At 42.3% G+C, this 19563-nt stretch overlaps 1 protein-coding gene across 2 annotated transcripts in view; it reads right to left on the bottom strand.

The window, feature by feature from the left end:
* NOTCH2 (notch receptor 2) overlaps window positions 1-19563 on the bottom strand; it is an 83261-nt gene that overhangs the window by 38909 nt on the left and 24789 nt on the right. For both annotated transcript variants that reach the window (XR_004148593.2, XM_021545971.3), the window contains exons 5-10: window positions 18008-18130; window positions 4769-5002; window positions 3823-3978; window positions 2572-2760; window positions 1337-1450; window positions 151-264 (exon numbers count right to left, since the gene is read on the bottom strand). Coding sequence is in view for 1 of the 2 variants with exons in the window: in XM_021545971.3 (XP_021401646.2) it covers window positions 151-264; window positions 1337-1450; window positions 2572-2760; window positions 3823-3978; window positions 4769-5002; window positions 18008-18130 (930 nt within the window). In the remaining variant the exon portion in view is untranslated. The remainder of the gene's footprint in view (window positions 1-150; window positions 265-1336; window positions 1451-2571; window positions 2761-3822; window positions 3979-4768; window positions 5003-18007; window positions 18131-19563) is intronic.

Below are 19563 nucleotides of genomic sequence, written 5' to 3'. Positions count from 1 at the left end.
CTTAAATACTATTCCCTGCACAAAGGAGCGGACAAAGTTCTGCAGCAAACAAGCAGCATTTCAGAGAAAGAAAGAAAAAACAGTGACATCTTTGTGACCAGCCTTTCATGTATGTTATCCCCACCCAGGGCCTCTGAACACCAGACTGACCTGTGGCACACTGGCACTCGTAGCCATTGGGGTGGTCAATGCATTTGGCTCCATTGAGACACGGCGTGCTGGAACAGTCGTCTATGTCAATCTGGCACACAGCCCCACTGAATCCTGAAAGGCACAGAAACACATGGAAACCCAGAAGTCACAGGAAGGAGTTCATCCAGACAGCTGCACTGTCAGGAATTACCTCTAACAGATCCTCAAGTCCACCCAAACACAGCCCACTCAAGCTCAGCAAATCTACATTCATGGCATCATGAAGCACACACCACGCCCTGCGTGGACTGGCTCCTTGTCCACCCTGAAAACTGAGATGGCCAAGCCAAAGAGAAATGAAGCAGATGGAGCTCAAGTGTTATGGACAGTGTGCCTGCCTGTAAAACTGAGAGCCCATTAACAAAAATCTTTAAGGCAATCAAAGCAAGTAGCTAAAAATAAAATAACAGCGCATACATTACTAGAGCCTTCAGACTAGAATTACAGCAGTATGGAATGTACTACAACATAGCACTGGAACTTTCAATGAGGTTTTTGAAACAGTTAACGAAGTAGTGACAGGTGATGTCAGGTGATGCAGATCCTTGGGCAGTTTGAGAAAAAAAAAAAAACATGAGGAATTCTTCTAGGAGGAAGGAACCAAAGCAAGAGCCTGAACATCATTAGTCAATAAGAAGGGGATGCAGGCTTTTGTCATGTAAATTCTGAACTCAAAATTTTTCTAAGATGTTCACTCTACAGCTAACATTGATCCCTCAGCTCAGCACTTTTTCTTTTCTAGTGGAGCTCAATTCATCTCACTCCTCATGCAAGCACCATAAACTATACTGATGAAAAACCAGCTTCTGCCTAAAATCCTCAGAAAAAGACAAAAAGTGTGCAGAGGCTCTGATCTTTAAAACGTTCTGAGAATCTCACTATAGTTTCCACAACAACAGAAGCTTGTGTTGCCAGCTACCCTTTTAGATGAGGTCCCCAACTGTGTGTTTGTCAACGCTTATCCAGTTACAGACACAATATTATTGCAACCAATATGAAACTATTCTGATTTAATAGTGATTGCAACTCACTCAAACAGGTGCTGCCCTAAGAAAAACAGAAACTCAAGAAATGTATAACCCACAACATCTGTGAAGTTCTTGGTAGGGTGAAGCAGGAAAAGCTTCCAGAAATAAGAACTCACCAGGAGGACAGACACAAAGGAAGCGGTTGACTTTATCAAGACACACTCCATTGTTCACACAGGGATTACTTAGGCATTCATCAATATCTTGTTCACAGTGAACTCCTTTAAAACCTGTTAAAAATAAAAATAAATAAGAAGAGGTGACTGAAGGCTGTAGAAAGTGCCCTTGAGAGTGTAACTGCCTCTTATACCAGTGCTGAAAGTCTAAGCAGAGTTCATTACAATTTTGCAGTCTGGACAGAAACTATGAGGTAAGAATATACACCAGAAGTTAAAGAGGGATGTTGACTGTGTAGGTTTCACTGTTGCTGAAGATGTTCACCTAACCAGCAACAACAGAAGTCCATGCTGAATTCACATCTAGTATTTTCTTCCACTTGAGAAGGGGCTATGTTAATTAATTTGTACAAGATATATAAAGAAACACAACAGTTTTAACTCAAGGGCCTTTAGCTATTGGCAGAGTACAAGAAAAACATTAAAAAGGGTGAAACACTTGGAACTAATCTTTCCTGTTCCACCTTTGAAAACATATTATATATTAATAAATACTACACTTATAAAACCTCATTGTAATTATCAGAGTGTCACCTGATCTCCTGCACAGGTCACAATTATTTATTTATATTTATGAATTGTAGTACTTTATAAGTCTGTGCAACTGGCAACTTGCATGCTTTTCTTTTTTTACCACTTTCTATCAGAGCGCAAAATACAAGACTAACATTGGTTATTTTACAAGCACAATTTCATTCAAGTAGCTTTTTTTACAGTGACTTCCTCAGTTCAGTGGGAGCTCGCATTATTTGGGGTATTTTAAGCAAAGAAAAGCCCAAACACTATTTTCCAAAGTCATCATATGCACAACTCAAAACACAGTCACTCTTTTAAAGGTTGCACCTGCTTTGCTTTCACAAAGAGAAGACTCTGCACATGCACTTCACCAGGTATAGTAACAAATACTTTCACACATACTCAGCTCAGGAGGCTAACTTCCTTCAGTGATGCAGAGATTGGTTTCTTTCTCAGCCCTCTAATTGCTTTCTCCCTCCCACACACAAATGCCAGGTCCTCCTGGCTGGTGCCACCACAGCAGACTCCCTCTCACCATTTAGCCTCAGCCCTTTGCAGCTTTGTGCTCCGCCCCGGCAGAGCTGGCAGCCCTCCCTGAGCTCTGCCTCCTGGTCTCCTCCTCTGCTCCAAGTCCCGTCTTTGTCAGAAACTCCCCTCACCTGGCATACAGAGACACGTGAATCCTCCAATTTTATCCAGGCAGGTGGCATCGTTCTGGCACGGGTTGGAGTGGCACTCATTGATGTCCATCTCACAGCGAGGTCCTGTGTAGCCCTTCAGACACTCACAGTGGAAAGAGCCCTCGGTGTTGACGCACTTCCCAGCGTGCTCACACGGATTGCTGTTTGCTGCAAGAAAAGTATAGACACGCGTGTGTCAAAACCTCTCCCCAGAGCAGGAAAGCCACAGCATTCTTTATTAGTCCTGCTCTTTTCATGGACATTCCTTTCTGGCAAGTAATATTGGGGAAAGATTGTTCATCCTTCTGGGGAAAGGCCACTGAAGAAAACAGTGGCAGTTTCTTGCCTGTCAGGGGCAAAAAGAAGGATTGCTGTCACCATCAGGGACCAGAGGAATAACTCTGCTTTATATTATTAACGACAGTTCTTAAAAGAAAAGTATCAGCTAGCAGGGATTAGAGAACTAATAATGTTTTCAAGGCTTTATTGCCAGATCACATTTTACATTTACTTCATTCCTGAGGCCAATAAGATGCTGCCACAGCCACAAAACAGCCAAACTTGTCCTTCTTGTGTTTTCAAAAAGGAACAGCATTCTTGTCCCAGGCAAACTGAGGAATGAAATTCAAAGAAGTGCTTCTTTCCAACCCTTCCATGTGCTGGTTAGGCATTACCTTCACGCATCACACTCTAGAAGCATGACTGAGCACTCACAAAACTGTAAGTAAGTGTCTGTAAGAGTCCAGTTAATCCCCAAAACAACACAACAGCATGCTATCAGAGAACTACAGCTTTAAAAGCCCACGTGGTCCCCAGTCTTGGAAGGCTCTCAAAAGATCCAGCCATATTCTGGCTGTCACACAGCCTTGATATATTTCTACCCAGGCCGTAGCTGCAACAGCTCCCACATGAACTGTGGTGCTTTCACTGTACCCTGCAGTTCTAAGGAACAGCTTAATTATCACAGCTGTTTGCAGGCACTCCCCACACAGCATTAAAGCACTCTTGCTCAAGGAAGAATGGTTAAGAATCCCCTGCTTTTCACATTCCAGCTCAAACATGGACAACTATTGCAGCTTAGCCCTTTGCCCCAGGTCTCACACAAGGTTTAAAATGCATCTAAAGACATTGAAATGGAAGGGGGAAGGCACAAAAGGAGTCCAGTGTATGTGGAGAAGTTATGACAAAATGTGTATTTCTTGCACTCACAGAGAGCAAACAGGAACTCACCCATTGCACATTCATCCACATCCTCAGTGCAGTCTGCTCCCTTATGGCCCTGGGGACAGGTGCAGATGTAGTTTCCATTCACAGGGTTGGTGTCACAAAGAGCACCTTTCTGGCATGGATTGCTAACACAGGCATCATCCAAGTGGCACAGAAGACCTAAAGAAGCACCCAAGAGCTTATTAAAATAGAAAGATGAAGCAGTCAGACTCTATTTTACAAAAATTCTATGTCCTGGTATTTCAGATGGAGATTTCCACAGCGAGAAACTCGAACAATATCTTACAGGCTTGAGCCCATGAACTACCATAAGGAATTCATCACATGCTTATAGAACATCATATTTAAATACAAATTCTGTTACTTTAGAGGTGTCTCCAGCACTTCTGAAGCAGGAAAATGGCTGACCATTATCAAAATCTCATCCTTGGAGCAGTTAACTATTCTCTCAAACCAGCATGATAATTCTTCTGACATTTGAAAAGGTGCATATGAAGCTCACTTTAATTCAGATCACTTTTATTTCCATATAGTTAGGAGATACCCTTTCACTTAACCTAAACCAGAAAATTTTCCACTATACTAGTGAGGATGCCCAGATCCTAACACAATCACAGAAAAATATCTAGATTTGCTTTCTGGATTCATACAATTATTATAAAGGGCATAGAGCAAGTCACACTCATGCAACTTCTCAAGTAAATACAGATTCTGCTAAGGGCTAGGAAAAGATCTTTCCTTGCAACCTAAACTGTATTAAGGTTTTCTTCTATCCTGGCACAAATATTTCTTTGTCTCAGGCTAGAGAGGTTTAACAGCTCTTTGCTCAAGGACGGTGTTTTTCCTTTTGGTGGCGAAGTGAGTAAAATAAACCCTTTAAATGAGTGCATAAACCCCAAGAAGCACCTTCCATGGAAGTGCCAGGCTTGTGCAGGTTGTGTGCCCTCACCTGCCTTTCCCTCTGGGCAGATGCAGGAGAAGGAAGCCACCCTGTCGATGCAGGTGGAGCCGTTGGCACAGGAGGCAGTGAAGCAGTCATCGATGTTCTTGCTGCAGTCGTCCCCGCTCCAGCCGTTGACGCAGACGCAGGCGTAGCCCCCGTTGTGGTTGGTGCAGGTGCCCCCGTTCTGGCAGGCATTGGGCTGGAGCTGGCATTCATCCACATCCTCGGTGCAAAACTGGCCTGGGGCACAGAAACAAGCAGGTTTCATGGCACCTCAGTTGCTCGGACTCAAGGAGGTTCTTGCACAGACAACATGACCAAAGGGAACGCTGTCTTCCCTTGACTGCTGCTCCTCAATTCCAGCACGCTCCAGAGCCAGAGCTTCCACAACACTGTCATCAAATCAGGCAAAGACAACCAGCACCCCTAAACAACTCCAAAGCAGGAGCTGGGCTGCAAATGACTTTAAAAGAATGACTTTAAAAAGGCGCAGTATGAGAGCCAGCAGGCGGCCTGCAGCACATTGGAGATACACCTGTGAGAAGGTGAGAAGCAAAAAGAACGAAGGGATGCCTGCAGGGCAGACAGAGGGACTAAGAGAAAAAATGGCATGACAAGAAAATCTTGGCCAAAGGAGTATCAACAGGTCAGCAGCAAGGTCACACTTGTCAGGAGAACTTAATTCTTTCCTGTATAATTATTCAATGATGATTACTCAGTGAGGAAGAAGAGAATTCTTAAAACACTTCCACCTGAAATACTAATTTTCCTTTCCCCAGGTATTGTACAGACAACCACAAATACTTGGGGGTTTCTTGGTTGTTGAGAAGTTTTCTCTCTTTTTTTTTTTTTTCAGTAACAAAATAAGTAATCTAAAAATGTTCTTATGACCAGAGATATTAGACAGAGGAAAACAAATGTACACTCTCAGGGAAATTTAAGGAAAAGGACCAAAAGACCAGTAAGTATGAAATAATTTTCAGAGGATGCTGAACTTTACAGTCACATCTATGGAAAGCTTTGCAATTCACATTTACTGAAGTATTTTTTTGCTGAAATCCATCTTGCTTTGACATCAAAATCTGGAGAACCAACCACTTGCAATAATATTTTGTTTCAACAGTTATTCATCTTCCCCATTAAAGCTGTATAGTTTACTTTTAGCCAAAATTGTTTAGCTGAAGTTTCAAGTAATTTTGAGTTTCCTGAACAGATAAAACCTCACAAGCACCAGCTCATTTCTTCCCAGGCTGGCATATGGGTACACATGTGAGACCACAGAATACTGGTCACAGTCCACAATCTTCTTCTTGATAAACTATTTCTCTCCTTTCAGTTACATTAAAAACTCTAAGCACTGAAAGCCTGCCCTTTTTTTTTTTTTTTTTACACTTCTTGGTAACTTGCTTTTACCACCCTTCCTAAAATATTGATAGGATGCATGCAGCATCAGAAGATGGCCCATTATCAGAGAGTGAGATTTGATTTGTTTGATGTGACCTTCCCCTCTTCCCCAGCTGACACCATCTCCTCTCACTGGCTTCCAGCAGCTTTCTGTTATTTGGGCCAAGACTCTCCAGTAAATGTGCTTCTACCACAAGATTTCTCTTCCTCAGCTACTCTATCTGCTGCACATTTACATTTGCATGGAGTTCCCCTGGTATTCCAAGAATAAGAAATACAAGAGCAGGCCACAGGTCTTCTCTGCCAGTGCACCTGGGCTCCAGTTTATTCAGGCTTGCCAAATAAAAAATACTTACTAGATGTTGATAAGTCACATTGTTTATTAATGGCACAGAACTAATGAAGCGAGAGCACAGACACACCCCCCTCCAATACACCAAACTGAAACATTTATCCTGAGCAGGAATCTAAAAATGTCCACACTTAACCATCTACATCTACTACCCTCATTACTCTTTCTGCTTTAAAAGTACTTAGATAAATCCTAGCCTTTGATCCCATGAGACCTGGAATTTTTTTTTCCACTTAAGTGCAAGGAAATAAAATTATTATTAAAATAATAAGTTGCACAACTGTGTTCTGTTCGTATGTTCCATTCTTTGGTAGGACTACTTCACAACAATAAGTTTATCATTTAGAAAACCATTACAAAATTTTGACAGTAATGACAATTACAGTAGAGTTCTGAGAATTAATCTCCAATTCCTGGTTTGCTTAGTGAAAGAGTAGGGGCGAACTCGATCCCTTTCTATTGTTATCTGTAAAATACCTCTGTGCATTATGAACAAACAAACCATGAATTTGCCACACTAGAAGTGGTCCGTTCAGGAGCTTTCAGTGGTGGCTTATCAGTGGCCACTCTGGAAAGTCAGAGCTGGGGCTGGTTCTGAGCAGTCACGCGTATCTCACAGCTCAACACAATCAGCTCCCTTCAGGAAAACATAATCAAGACGTTATTTGCTTATTATAAAAGTGATTTTCCTTCTGTTCTTGGAGGGGGCCCAGCCCAGATCAAAGGACTCCCTCTCTGAGGAACCCTCACAGCATCCTTTGGGCTCAGCCAGGCTGAGCTGCTGCCACCAAAGTGTGAAGAGGTTTTCAGCCACACCACCCCACAGTGTGGTGCCTCTAAAAAAATCATTTGCCTTTTGACTGGCTGAACAGAACTCCGCGCGTGAAATGCGACGTTCTCTGGGCTTTTGGCCAGGCTGATTGAGCATGTGAGTACATGCTTTCAATTTGCACCTTTTTTTGCTTTTGGAGGATATATTTTATTGTTGTTTGTGATTTTTTTTTAGCAAAGATGGGCTAACTAATCACCCATATAAACAATCAGGGCTTGGTTCTGACTTCCCATTTCAAGTGTCACTGGCAATATCAACACTTAGGCTTTTTTTAGTATTTTTTCCTAGTACTCACTCTCCATTTCTAGAAAGGACAGTACCAAGTGTCATCATTTATGTCCTTGCAACAACCCTATGTCCTCAGCTATTCCATTTTTCTGCAGCCCTAAACTAAACCAAACTTCTAAAAGGTCTATCAATGCCTCCATAAGACAAGAAGAATAAAGAGCTTAAACTTCTTCAAGCACTTGAACTGTATTTTAAAGACATACCACATTTGAGCTCCTTGAATCTGGTTTTCACTTGGCTTCTCCAATTTCTAATTCCACTTTTGCAATACAATTGTATTTCTGTTTAATTATGAATATGAATCAGAGCTCCAGCTTAATGTAGTTTGTTTTTAAAAAAAGGAAATCCAATTCAATATACTAAGAGGTATAACTGAGAAAATAACTATTGTATTTTACTGTTGAGTATTTTAATGAAAAGACCTTGTTCCTAACTGAAGACTTCTCTCTGCCAGGTTAGTTAGATTTAAAATCAAATGAGATATGTTCTCTGAAACAATTTACTTATGGGATGCTGCTTTGACTTAACTGTAACAAAAGAAATACATTTATTTCTAGCCATGTACTTGGCAAGCTTGTTTACTGCTTGTTAAGAGTTTTAGGAAGAATCAAGTGATTCACAGAACAGAAATTCAACTTCCAAGGGCAAAGTCCATTATGGATTGTACAAACTGCACAGTGTAATACACATGTCCATAACCCAAGTCACTTCTGAATCCTACAGCTACTGAATGTTAATTCATCTAGCTGAACCTCCGTGTAGGTATTTCTTTCCTTGTGCTCTCACTAGTTTCAATTACATTTCTAAAAGACACATAGTAAACATAGGCTGAACTAGTGAAGTGGGAATACACAGCACAATATTTTGATGGAAATGTGGAAACATACACATAAAAGACAACAAGAAAGGAAACACAGCTTACTCCAAGAAGGTAATGAAAGCCTAGCCTGACCTTGATATTTGCAGAGCCTGGGAAATCAGTAAAATGCCAACTCAGGTCCTAAGTGACCTTGTACAAAGTAAACAGCTAGTCCATGTGGTATTTCAAAATTGAAAACTAGAAGTAGAAAAAGGGAACAGCATTCAACTCTTAGCACTTTTTGCCCACTATGAAACTAAGTTACTTCCTGCATATTTCCCCTCAGAAGAGCCATATGGAGTAAGTCAGACATGTTTGCTGCTTTGATTGCTCCCACTTTGAGAGCCTCAGGAACTGCAAGGAACTCCAGGAGCCTGTCCTTTGCCACACCCAGGGTTCAAGGCCTCCCTCAAGTAGTTGTACCAGATCTCATTGATGAGAAACAGCCAGCCCTTCTCCTTCTTTATGTTAGAAAGGAAATAAAACCTGATTTATACAAGTAAAGAGGCACACAAAATCAGAACAATGCTACAAAAGTGAGGAGCATTAGCTTGAACAAAGCAGTCACTGAAACAGTCACCCTGGAAAGCAGCACCAGACGTCACCAAAAAGCTGATCCTACCAAAGCTTAGAGGGCTTGCATTAACCTCAATTCCAGCTGCATTGATCCTGCAGCTGAATGCAGGACCTTCAGACAGTTCCAGCAGAGGACTTCATCTTTGGCAGAACAGACTTTCCAAAAAGGAGAACATTTTCTTGGCCTCTTAACAGCAGGAAAGTCTGCTGATGCACAGCTGGAGTATCAGAGGCTAAAGCTCCTGACAGCAGATCTAATACATTTTAATCACTAAAAACATTTTGTAGGGCAAAGGGTGCAAATATTTTCCTGTGCCTTGAAAAAGAAAAGTCAGTTCCTTGAAAACTGAGCTGGGAGGAAATGATAATATTCCATTTCTCTCAAAATCACAACCACCCCAGTACTGGGCTCAGACTGAACTGGAAGTCAGAATATCTTACAAGTTTAGTGATACTGGAAAGGTAACTTGGTGAGAATCACACACTGTGCTCAGGGTCTTCAGAGACTCACTGGAAGGGGAGCATCAGGTGTCAAGAAGCTTTTATGCCATCATCCACTCAGTAGCTCAAGAAGTTTGTCACTTACCTTAGACACAGCAGACAGGGAAGAGGTCATTAGCCCTCCTGAAAGGTCTACCTGGGAACTATAAACCAGATCTAGACAAAAACTCTTTGAAAGAGTAGTTTAATTCACAAAGTATTCCAAAGATTGCTGTATGGGTTTTGAATACAACCAGGGTAGCTCAAAAAAGCATGGCTCATTAGAACTGTTTGCATTTTTAATCCAAGTTTCAAAGGACTACTAAGTGAGAAGGTGAACAGCATCTTATCAAGACTCAAGAAGGGGCTAAGAGATAAGGAACAGTATTGGTATAAATGACCAAATCTAATAGTGGCAGAAGGTCATCAGTGCCACGCTCCAAAGGACCATGAAGTTTCTCCTCCTCTCTAACCTCACATGTGTATATTCAGGATGCCAGCTGGCAGGCCACAGCTGGCTGGAGAAGGACACTCCTCTGTCCAGTTCTTGCAATGCAAGAAAAATGTCTGCATTGACAGCATAACCCAACATGCATCCAGCAGCCCAAAGCTCAGTTTCCTCATGCTCCGGGGTGAGCATCCTCGGCAAACAGAAAGGGAAAAACTGCATGGAACTATTGAGCTTTCCAGGAAAACAGTATCTATGAAAAATACTTTAGCTCCCATGTTTTTGAAATGTGTGTTCATGAAATCATTCCATTCAATCTTTAACCCACAGAACTATTCATACTCCTTGAAATAAGTTCAGCAACATTTAACACATAGAGGCACTGGAGTATCTAATTAATGACCTAGAAGGTGATGAAACAGTAGGCAGTGGTGCTTTAACAAAATAACATTTATATTTTCCAAGAGGAAGCCAGGGATTGCACACAGATTCAACCAAGTGAGGCTGCTGGGCAGTGCAACAGCAGGTGAGGCTCGAGGCACAAATGCCAAGCAAAACACAAAGGCAAACAGACTTGCTGCAGAAGGTTTGGGTTAGGCACTCCTTGAGGAAACACCAGCTTCCCTAAAAGAGCTCAGCAGGGACCTCTGCTCAATCACAGCTTTAATCAGCAAAATAAACACCTCTGAGCAGACATTTGACTGCAAGGAACAATAGCTAATGCAAACACTCGTTGTGCAATGGTGATGGCACAGCCTCTGTCAGAAATACATTTTGCAGTACTGAAGCCACCATCTCTGAATAAAAAAGAGGTAGAGTTCATAGCCTGACAGACTATGGAGAGAAGAACTTCCTAGGAGACTTAAAAAGGAAATGCTACTCACAAAGGGAGAAAGAGAGCTAATAAAGAATATAATACATCAGTTATTGCAGAGAAGATACAGCACAAGGCAAAGTCTACAAAAGAAAATATTTGATTGTTCATGTAATTTGCTTTATTGGCATTAGGTATCTCAAAGCAAACAACTGCAAACTTCTCTGAAGGAGCGAGTCTATCCAGACCAAAATGTCCCGAGCAATAAACCTGCAATACCAAAAGGGATCTCAAGTGTAATGCCCAGACCACATGCAAATTCTAGACCCTTCAATAAAGCCACCTCCACAGCTCCCTGCAGGCAATCCAGCAAATGAGACTGATACTCTCATCTCCAAGGATGGCTTCAGGGGCACACCGAATTCCATGGACTGCACTGTTTGCACCTGCCAGAGTGGTGTGTTTAGTAAAGGTCTTCCCTGCTTAAGTTTTACAGTAGTTCCCCCAGCAAAAAAGGACTGAAGCCAACTATTTTCCCCTTGCAGGAGTTTTCTAAACAACAAGCATCACAGCTCTCAAAAATATGCTCCTTTCCCAGGATCTCACAACATCTTTCTTCCAGAGCAGCAGCCGCCGCCATTCCCAAACCTCAGGTGCTAGAGTTTTGGTTTTGCTTTTATTAGATCTCAAATAGATGTCAAATACCATCAAAGAAATAATAAAATTTAATAGCTTAATACAGAATTTGAGCATTTGAAGACAAATCTATAATTGTAATGAGCAGAGTGAGTATCTGTGTTTATTTTAGGCTAATATGGTAGAGAAAAGAGTTTAATTTCATAACCGCACTGGGAAGCATGCAGTGGAACTAATGGGCTTTTACAAGGGATTTTACAAGCCCCAAATACAAAACTCTGGGCTTTAAGAGACTTATGCACGGCCTGATCCATTAAATACTGCCCTAAATCACTCCCCACAGACTATTGAGTACAGGCAGCAGTCCTGACCAAGCTCTTCAGAGGCAGTAATACAAATGATCAGAACACAATTCATTAAAAATTAATTAAAAGTGATGCAATAATGATAGGCTGGTTGAATATGGTGGTGGCAGGTGAAATGACTGGGGACAGCAGCAGGACAGAGAAGTAAGCCACGGAAATACATATCACCAAGCCACTCTCTGCTCTGTCCTTCTCTTTACCTACTCTGGAAAATCAAGTGAATCAGAGAAATACCAAACAAGTGAAAAGATCTGTAAGGCAAAAAAAATTCAACAGCTGGAGCCAAAATTTACAATGAAAGCTCCATATTCTCAAGCTATCTCAGCAACCCATCTTCAGTAATTACCCAAAGACAAATCACCTCATTTTAAGTACAAGGGAAGGGACAGAACCTGCCAGAAACAAATCAGCTGGAGATGTAACAACTGTTACCTATTAGTCTGGTCTCACAGCAGACATCCAGCCTCACCAACCCAGCCTCACCAGAGGGGTCTGACCCATCTTGTTGTAGTGCCAAGCACATAAAGAGGTACTGGAAACCCAGGGACATCTCCATAAGAGATCATTTGGCACATCTGACTGCTAAGAGCATTTCCCGAGCTGGAAAGCCACCAGCGGCGTAAGGGAAGAGGCGGCAGCGTTGGATGCTGCCATTCTGTCATCACATCAGCTCAGCTGTTAACACCTCAGGTGTTTTATTACTGCTGCCTCCCACCCAAGGCCTGGAAATAAAAAGCAGCACCAAGCAAACAGGAGGTTGTAGTAGGTGTTCCAGAATCCATGCCGGATAAAGGACTAAGGGTGTAACTTTTAATTCCTCTGGAATCCATCCCCTCTGCACGACACCGAGATCAAGGGCCACAAGAGAAACAAACAACATACAGGATAAAGTCTGTTTGTGTCCAGCACTTTGAATCATTTGTACACTCCAACTTGGAGCTGCCAGCTCTGGAGGCTGCCACGTGCTCCCTGCTCCCTTTGCATCTGCCAGTTCAAACATGACGGAAGAAAACAAATCATGATCCCTCTTGGCCTCTGTCAGAGCTGTCTCTTGGAGATACCACTGCAGTGACACCAGCCAACTGATCAAGCTTGGCATGGACAGATCCCAGCCAGTACCAAAGAGGCCACTCTGCTTTTCAATAAAGCCTGGAAAAGCACCAGGAAGCCAATCACTGCTGCACTGCTGGGGAAGATGACTGCACTTCTCATGGGAGCCTGACCCAGCCTCCCTGAGCTCACACAAAGGTCTTGGGGTGTCACCTACGATCACCAGGAGGGGAAAGAGAACAGCCCTGACAAGGCTCTCTGTCACATAATCATCAACACTCTCCATAAAATAGCAAGGATTTATATTTAATTATTTAGGAGACTGGCATGTTCAATATTTATCATCCCTGTCACCTATTGTCAGAGTTAATTGCTCTACATTTTGACCCTCTAAGTATTCCCAGAAGGCAGCATTTTTTGGAACACTAAACTAACATGACTTGTCACTGTGTACTGTGGTGACACAAAACCTGAGGAAATTGATATTTGGCAAAGGAAGTTTTAAGATACAAAATGCTGGAGCACATGATCTTACATTAAAATGTTACATATTAGCCTTTTGATGTTTATCCTCCTTCTTAGAAAAGTCACATCTGCCCAGAGTTTAAGACTGGGACTTTCAAAGAAAACCAAGGCAGGGAGCAAATATTACTCTAATTAAATAGGAATTGAACCCTTAATGCCCCACTTTGAAAATTCCTGCCTAAAGCTCTGCAGAAAAAGTAACCCTTGTGCTAGTGTTCAAGAGCATATGACCAAGCTAACAGCTATTTTAATTAAAAAGCACAGCCCTGCTGCCTGAAGAGCTTTTCTGCTCGAGACAAACATTCGCTGCTTAAGCTAGCTCCCAGTGCTGGAGTTCTTTGGTGGAGTCAGCTGTTAGCACACTGTGCTTCCCTTAGAGACAAAGGTCACCTAGATTTTAAAATATACAGTTCACTGGAGCCCTCTTTTCAGGGGAAAACAAAGCCTAAATAAATATAACTGCCATGGGAGTCTCGCCTTCCCAGCCACAGGGGTAGAAATAATGAAAGGGAGAGAGCAGACCAAGCCTGCAACTGAAGTGTGATAATGCAGATCTTCCAGAACCCACTCGAGAGTGGCACAGGGTCCCCCAAACCCAGAGATTCATCCCACAGCTTCTGATGCAGCAAACTGTGCAAAAGACTTAACTCCATGGAGGGCACAAATTTTTATCTGGGCTGTGCACTGCTCCTGAAACATGATTTGGGCCAAAAACAAATTCATGGTGAGCCTCTAAAACACTGCAGACTTTCCAGGGGAGCAGGAGTCTTTCACAGACATGCAAGAAAAACCTAAGCATTTACAGCATTTAGTATTGGTAATCACTTAGGCACCCAAGACATCTTTCTAGACTCAAAGCTGCACAGGTTAGGTCAACAGAATCAACAGGTGCATTTTAAACCAAGCTTTGTTTCTTCAGATTAATTGTAGCTAGAATGACTGAGTAGCCTTTAAATTCTCAGATGTTTCCCCATGTGTGTGGAAGGACACCCTAATCTTCCATATGACTTTCAGCCCTGGACTGCCATCTCCTCCCTCTGCCTCCAGTCATCGTGAGACTGCTCTGTGACTTTTCATTCCTCGAGGAAAACAAAAAAAAGGCAAGAAATGGGAAAAAAAAAGGCAGCTGGACAGGATTTTTTACTAGATTAGATTAGTGAGTTAAAGTGGCACAGTCCAACAAATCCCAGAGCCAGCTCAAGAGAAAAGGAAGAGTGTCTGTGGGCAGGGAGAGAAGGTAATGACTTTTCTCCTCCACAATGAGGCTGAAGAACAGCAGCATTAACAGTCCTCACGTGGCACTTTATCCTGATATTAGCCAAGATTTTTGGCTAACTTTGACTCAAACCACACTTACACCAAATTCTCTGTCACGTCATGCACAGAGGAACAGACTTCACATTTTCACAAAAGCACCCAGGACTGTTTCCAAGGAAAGGTGGAGCTTTGTTACACATCTGCACCACTGTGCTTTGAAAAGACCTAACAAACACTGCTTCTAACAAAGGCAGTATCCTGGGACAAGATAAAGTCATCTTCAAACAAACCAACAATCAGTTAACATTCATCAACAGGAAAGATCTGGGGCAGTTTCACCCCAACACACCCGAGACTGCCTTGCCAGTCACAAATTTATGAGATTGATAATCACTGTAAACATATGAAATACGAGAACTTTGAAGGTGACAAAAACACTGGTGACAGCAGGAATTTCACATCATTGTTTTTGAAAGGCAAGATTTTATCTTTCTGGAAAAAACAGCAAAATGAGAATGAGAAGGCAGGCACTTCAACAGTAAAGGAGCAGTGAGCTCTGTTTGAGGAGCAGGAAATAAGACTGAAGGCAAACAGCATCACAAAAGGTAGGAGCAAGCAGCAAAAAGAGTATTTTTTTTTTAAAGTGTAGTCCAGCCTACCACCTGTCAGGGAATTACAAGAGGCAGATGGTTACCAAAAGGAACTGGGACAAATTCTGTTTCAGTAAAGGTTGCTTCAATATTACTTTACACAAAACTTATCTTGATCAGGTGCAGTACAACATCTTAATTTTTCTAGCAAGGAATGGGTCTGCTTTCTCTGTGCCATGAAGCACAAACCATACTAACAAAAACTAGTGAGCATTACCCACAGAACAAAGATTAAATAAAGACTAAAACTGCAGACAAACCCAATCTTCCCCAAGAATAGTTGACAAGTTTTTGAAAGCAGAGACTGTTACAAAGACAGCAGTGTCAGGTATTCTTAGAAAACTTAACATCCTTTCATGTTTGGTTGATGTTTCCTTACAGGTATGGGTATTTGGGCTTTTGGTTTTTTTAAGCAGTACATGATGCCCTCTAACCTCATGATCTCATTGGAAGCTTTTGTTTTCCTGAAGTGTTTATTCTCACAGTTTAGCCCTGTTGAGCTATAACATTTATCAGGACAGATTCCAAAAGAGCTGCCTGCTCAGCTGTCCCCTCTTTACTTACCTTAGAGATGATTTAGAATGTTACAAGCCCCTGTGTGTAAAGGATGGACCTGCACTCATTAATTTCCTTACTGCTAAATAACTGATGTTTTATTGTTTACTTCTGTCAGCACCAACTGCAGTTTAACCTTGAAAAAATATCATCTTTCTCTCCAAACTATTGCAGAAATCCTCTATCCATCCCCCCTGGTTTGAGTCCTGCCTCAGTGTCACCTCTCATGTCTCCACACTGGATGTGTAGTGTTTTAGTGCTTTCCTCACCCTCTTGGTCTCTAATTGAAGATGCAGGGAAGGGATTGTAATCCATTCAAGAAAAAAAAAAAAAGCTTCTTTCACAAAAATTGCTACTGAGATGACAGAGAGGAGTCATAGAAACTTGAACTGCACATTTCAGACAGGACAGTTGAGTTCCATAAAGGTTCTAACCTTCATTGTCCAAACTGCCAAGCTGCTGCTTCCTAAATAATGAGATCATTTTTATTTCCACACTGACCTAATCCTAGAAAGACAACGGCCTTGAGAAGCCATCACCTAAATCCACTGCTGCACGGATAGCTTCAGCTGCACCATCACCAAGGGAATTCTCAGAAAGCCATTCCATTACACTGTGCTAGAAGCACGGGAGCCAAATGCATTCTCTCTTTCCGGGGTTTCCCAGGAAGGAAGCATCCTTCACGCACACAAGGTTTTCTGAAAGTGCCATCCACACAGGAGAAAGATGGCACAAGAAAGGCCACAACACTGCTCACCACTTTTCCCAATGCTACTCAGAGCCCATAAGAGGTTCAGAAAGGGAACCACCACAACTGCATTGCAAAGAGTTGATTGGGGAGACAGTCTACCACAAAACCTAACAGAATCACATCCCATGGCTTGTGGTAGAGTGACCAAAGTCTCTTCCAGGGGAGTTGCAGAAGTCATCCCTAGCTGACAACAGACATCCACCTAAATCCTGTAAGCCAAGCTAAATTTATGATGCTACATAATCCCTTGGAGATTGTATACTCATGATCATTATACCCTCTGTGCTTGGAAGCAAGACAGGTTAATTTGCTACTGACAGGCGCCAGAAATCATAACAAGAGTTATAATTTCTGTGGGATGGAGCAAGGCTACAGGGGTCACTAAGGGTTTGTTGTCTCCACACCCAAGCTCTCATATTTTCCTTTACAGGTTTCACTTTCTGCAGGCTTTCAGGACATGGAGAAGTAGTACAGAAGCAAGGACACTTGCTCATTGAGGGAGGGACTCATTTTCTCCTATTTGCACATAGTTTCAAAGAGCCATGTGGTGCACTTCACTCTTATGTGGTTTTCACTTCATTTAATAATACATAATTCTTTTCAGTTAATGGGGGTTCTTAACTGGCAGCCTCCTTTGCATTTAATAACAAACTTTTTACAACCAAAATTAATGTTCTCTGAGGAAAAAAGCATTTTAAAAACTGGTTTTAGGTTGTTTTCTTTTCCTATGATTTTCTAATAAGGGTAAAAACATACTCAGCTGAAAAAATGCGTCAGCTAAGAAAGACTAGTATGACTCAAAAAAACTCAGCCCATAACCAGAAGTGTTTGTTTATTTTTGAGGTATGGAGACATTTTGCAACTAAATACGACACTGAATTTCCTGTAAGCTGCTTCCTTATATTGTGCATAACACTTTCTTGAAATTCACACTTTTTTCCCCTTCAGACTCTGAGTAAAGTCAGACTCATTTATGAAGCAAAAGTAGCTTTGCTAGTCAGAGAACTCTAGATAAAAATAACTCAAGCAGGAAAATAACAGTACCAAAACCATAAACTTCCCATATATACATTACTCTTCCCTCCTTTTTCCCCTACCTTTCAGATTTGCCCTGTTTCTCAGCAGCATTACTATAATCAACATGATCATCATCCCAACTTAGAAATACCCCTCCATGTATCAGCAAATGCCCACAGCTGTAACAGCAAAGCCACATTTTGTGCTTTTGAAAAAAGCATTTGCAAAGTAAATCCACAAGAGAAGTGCAACTCGTGGGGAAATTATCTCTTGCTGTGGTGGTTCCGATGCCGACAGCTTTTCTTTTAAGGGTTGCACTGGCACCTGCCCCTGCCTGCGGGCAGGGGGTCAGGGCCACCACCCCTGGCTGGTCCCCCAGGACGTACCTGTCCACTGGGGCGGGCAGCGGCAGTTGTAGGTGTTCACCCCGTCCACGCAAACACCCCCGTTCAGGCACTTGTGGTTCGGGCAGTCGTCCACGTTGTGTCCGCAGACGCTCCCCTCGAAACCTGGACAAAGCAGAAACAACAGCAGGCTGAAAAGGGCTTCCAATCTCTTTTGAAGAGAATTCACCCCTCACGCAGCTTCCCCTCCTTTTCTTTTTCTTAAACATTTGCTCTGTTCACCTAATCCTGATGAATCCCCACCTAGCACGACTTTGTTGAATGCCTCTGCTAATAGCATGCGGGTCAGGTGACACGGTTAAAACACTTCCACCATGGGTAGATGGCCAACTGTGCTTTCACAACCCCAAGGACTTGAGGAGTTTCTCTTTAAGTGACTGAGGAGCACTGCCATTCAAAGCAAACAAAGTGAAGACCAAGACATTTCGATTACCATGAGATAACTTTACACTGCCCACCAAGCATCAGCCAGGACAAGTTTTTCCCATGGCAAAAAATGTGCTGGCATTCATTTCATGGATACCTCAGCACAGTCTGCCTTGGATACCTCAAAGAAAAGTCCTTCCTTTGAAAAGGAGTTTGTAAAGTCCTGATCTGGCTCTCTTCAGTGACTGACAAGTCAGTCAAGCAACAAATCAGACACCACCCAAGTGATGCTTACTTACTAAGCCCTGCCTGAAAAGCAGAAGAAATCAGATACCCTTCCCCAGTGAAAATCCAGGCTCCTAATGAACACACTGACAAAATAGTCTTGCTAGAGCTCCTCTCCTTTTGAAAAAAGGAGAAGTGGGGACATTAGGGAAGGGAGCTGTCAGTGATGTGTCTTCCCATTGATTTCCCCTGCTGATTTATTTCATGCTTCATTAAATAAACCTGCCATCTCTGCTGGATGAGAGAGCTATTTATCAAAGCACAAGTGGAATGCATGCTAATGTGGATGAAGTAAATGATTCCAGAGCACACATGTTAATTTAAAACACCAGCTCTGCCTCTTCACTGCTTTGGAATGCAATATTAACATGACACAGTTCTCTCATCCAAAATCATGCTTCAACCCCTCTACTTTTGATGCCCTGCTCCAGACGCTTCCATAACATCTGTGTCAAGTCACACAGACCCTCTCAGTAGCATCTGGTCCAACACAGATCGTGCTGTGTGGCAGATGAGATGGAGACTATAAAGCTCTGAGCCAGCTTCTCCAGACTACTGCTGCTCTCAAGAGACTGGAGGTGATTCATGTGCATTTCCATCTCTTGAACTTCTCCAGCTCTACAGAAGAGCTGGGAAGTTCCAAGCTGTCACAAGTGCATTAGCATCAGCAAGGAACGACAGACTCAACATTACAAAACAACCAAGCAAACAAAACAAAACAAAAAACCCCCAAAACTACAAGACCATCAATATTACTCCATCCCTTCAAAGCCCTTCCAACCTCCACCCAAGATCCCAGAAATTCTGTGAATTGAGTAGGGAAGCTTAAAACAAAGATGAAACGTAACATGCTTTCCCAGAGTCCTAATCATTACAGCAGCACATTC

The sequence above is a fragment of the Lonchura striata genome, chromosome 9 (genome assembly GCF_046129695.1).
Source record: "Lonchura striata isolate bLonStr1 chromosome 9, bLonStr1.mat, whole genome shotgun sequence".
Taxonomy (NCBI): Eukaryota; Metazoa; Chordata; class Aves; order Passeriformes; family Estrildidae; genus Lonchura; species Lonchura striata.
Note: the sequence above shows the minus strand (reverse complement) of the source record. Positions and strands in the feature narration are given on the sequence as shown.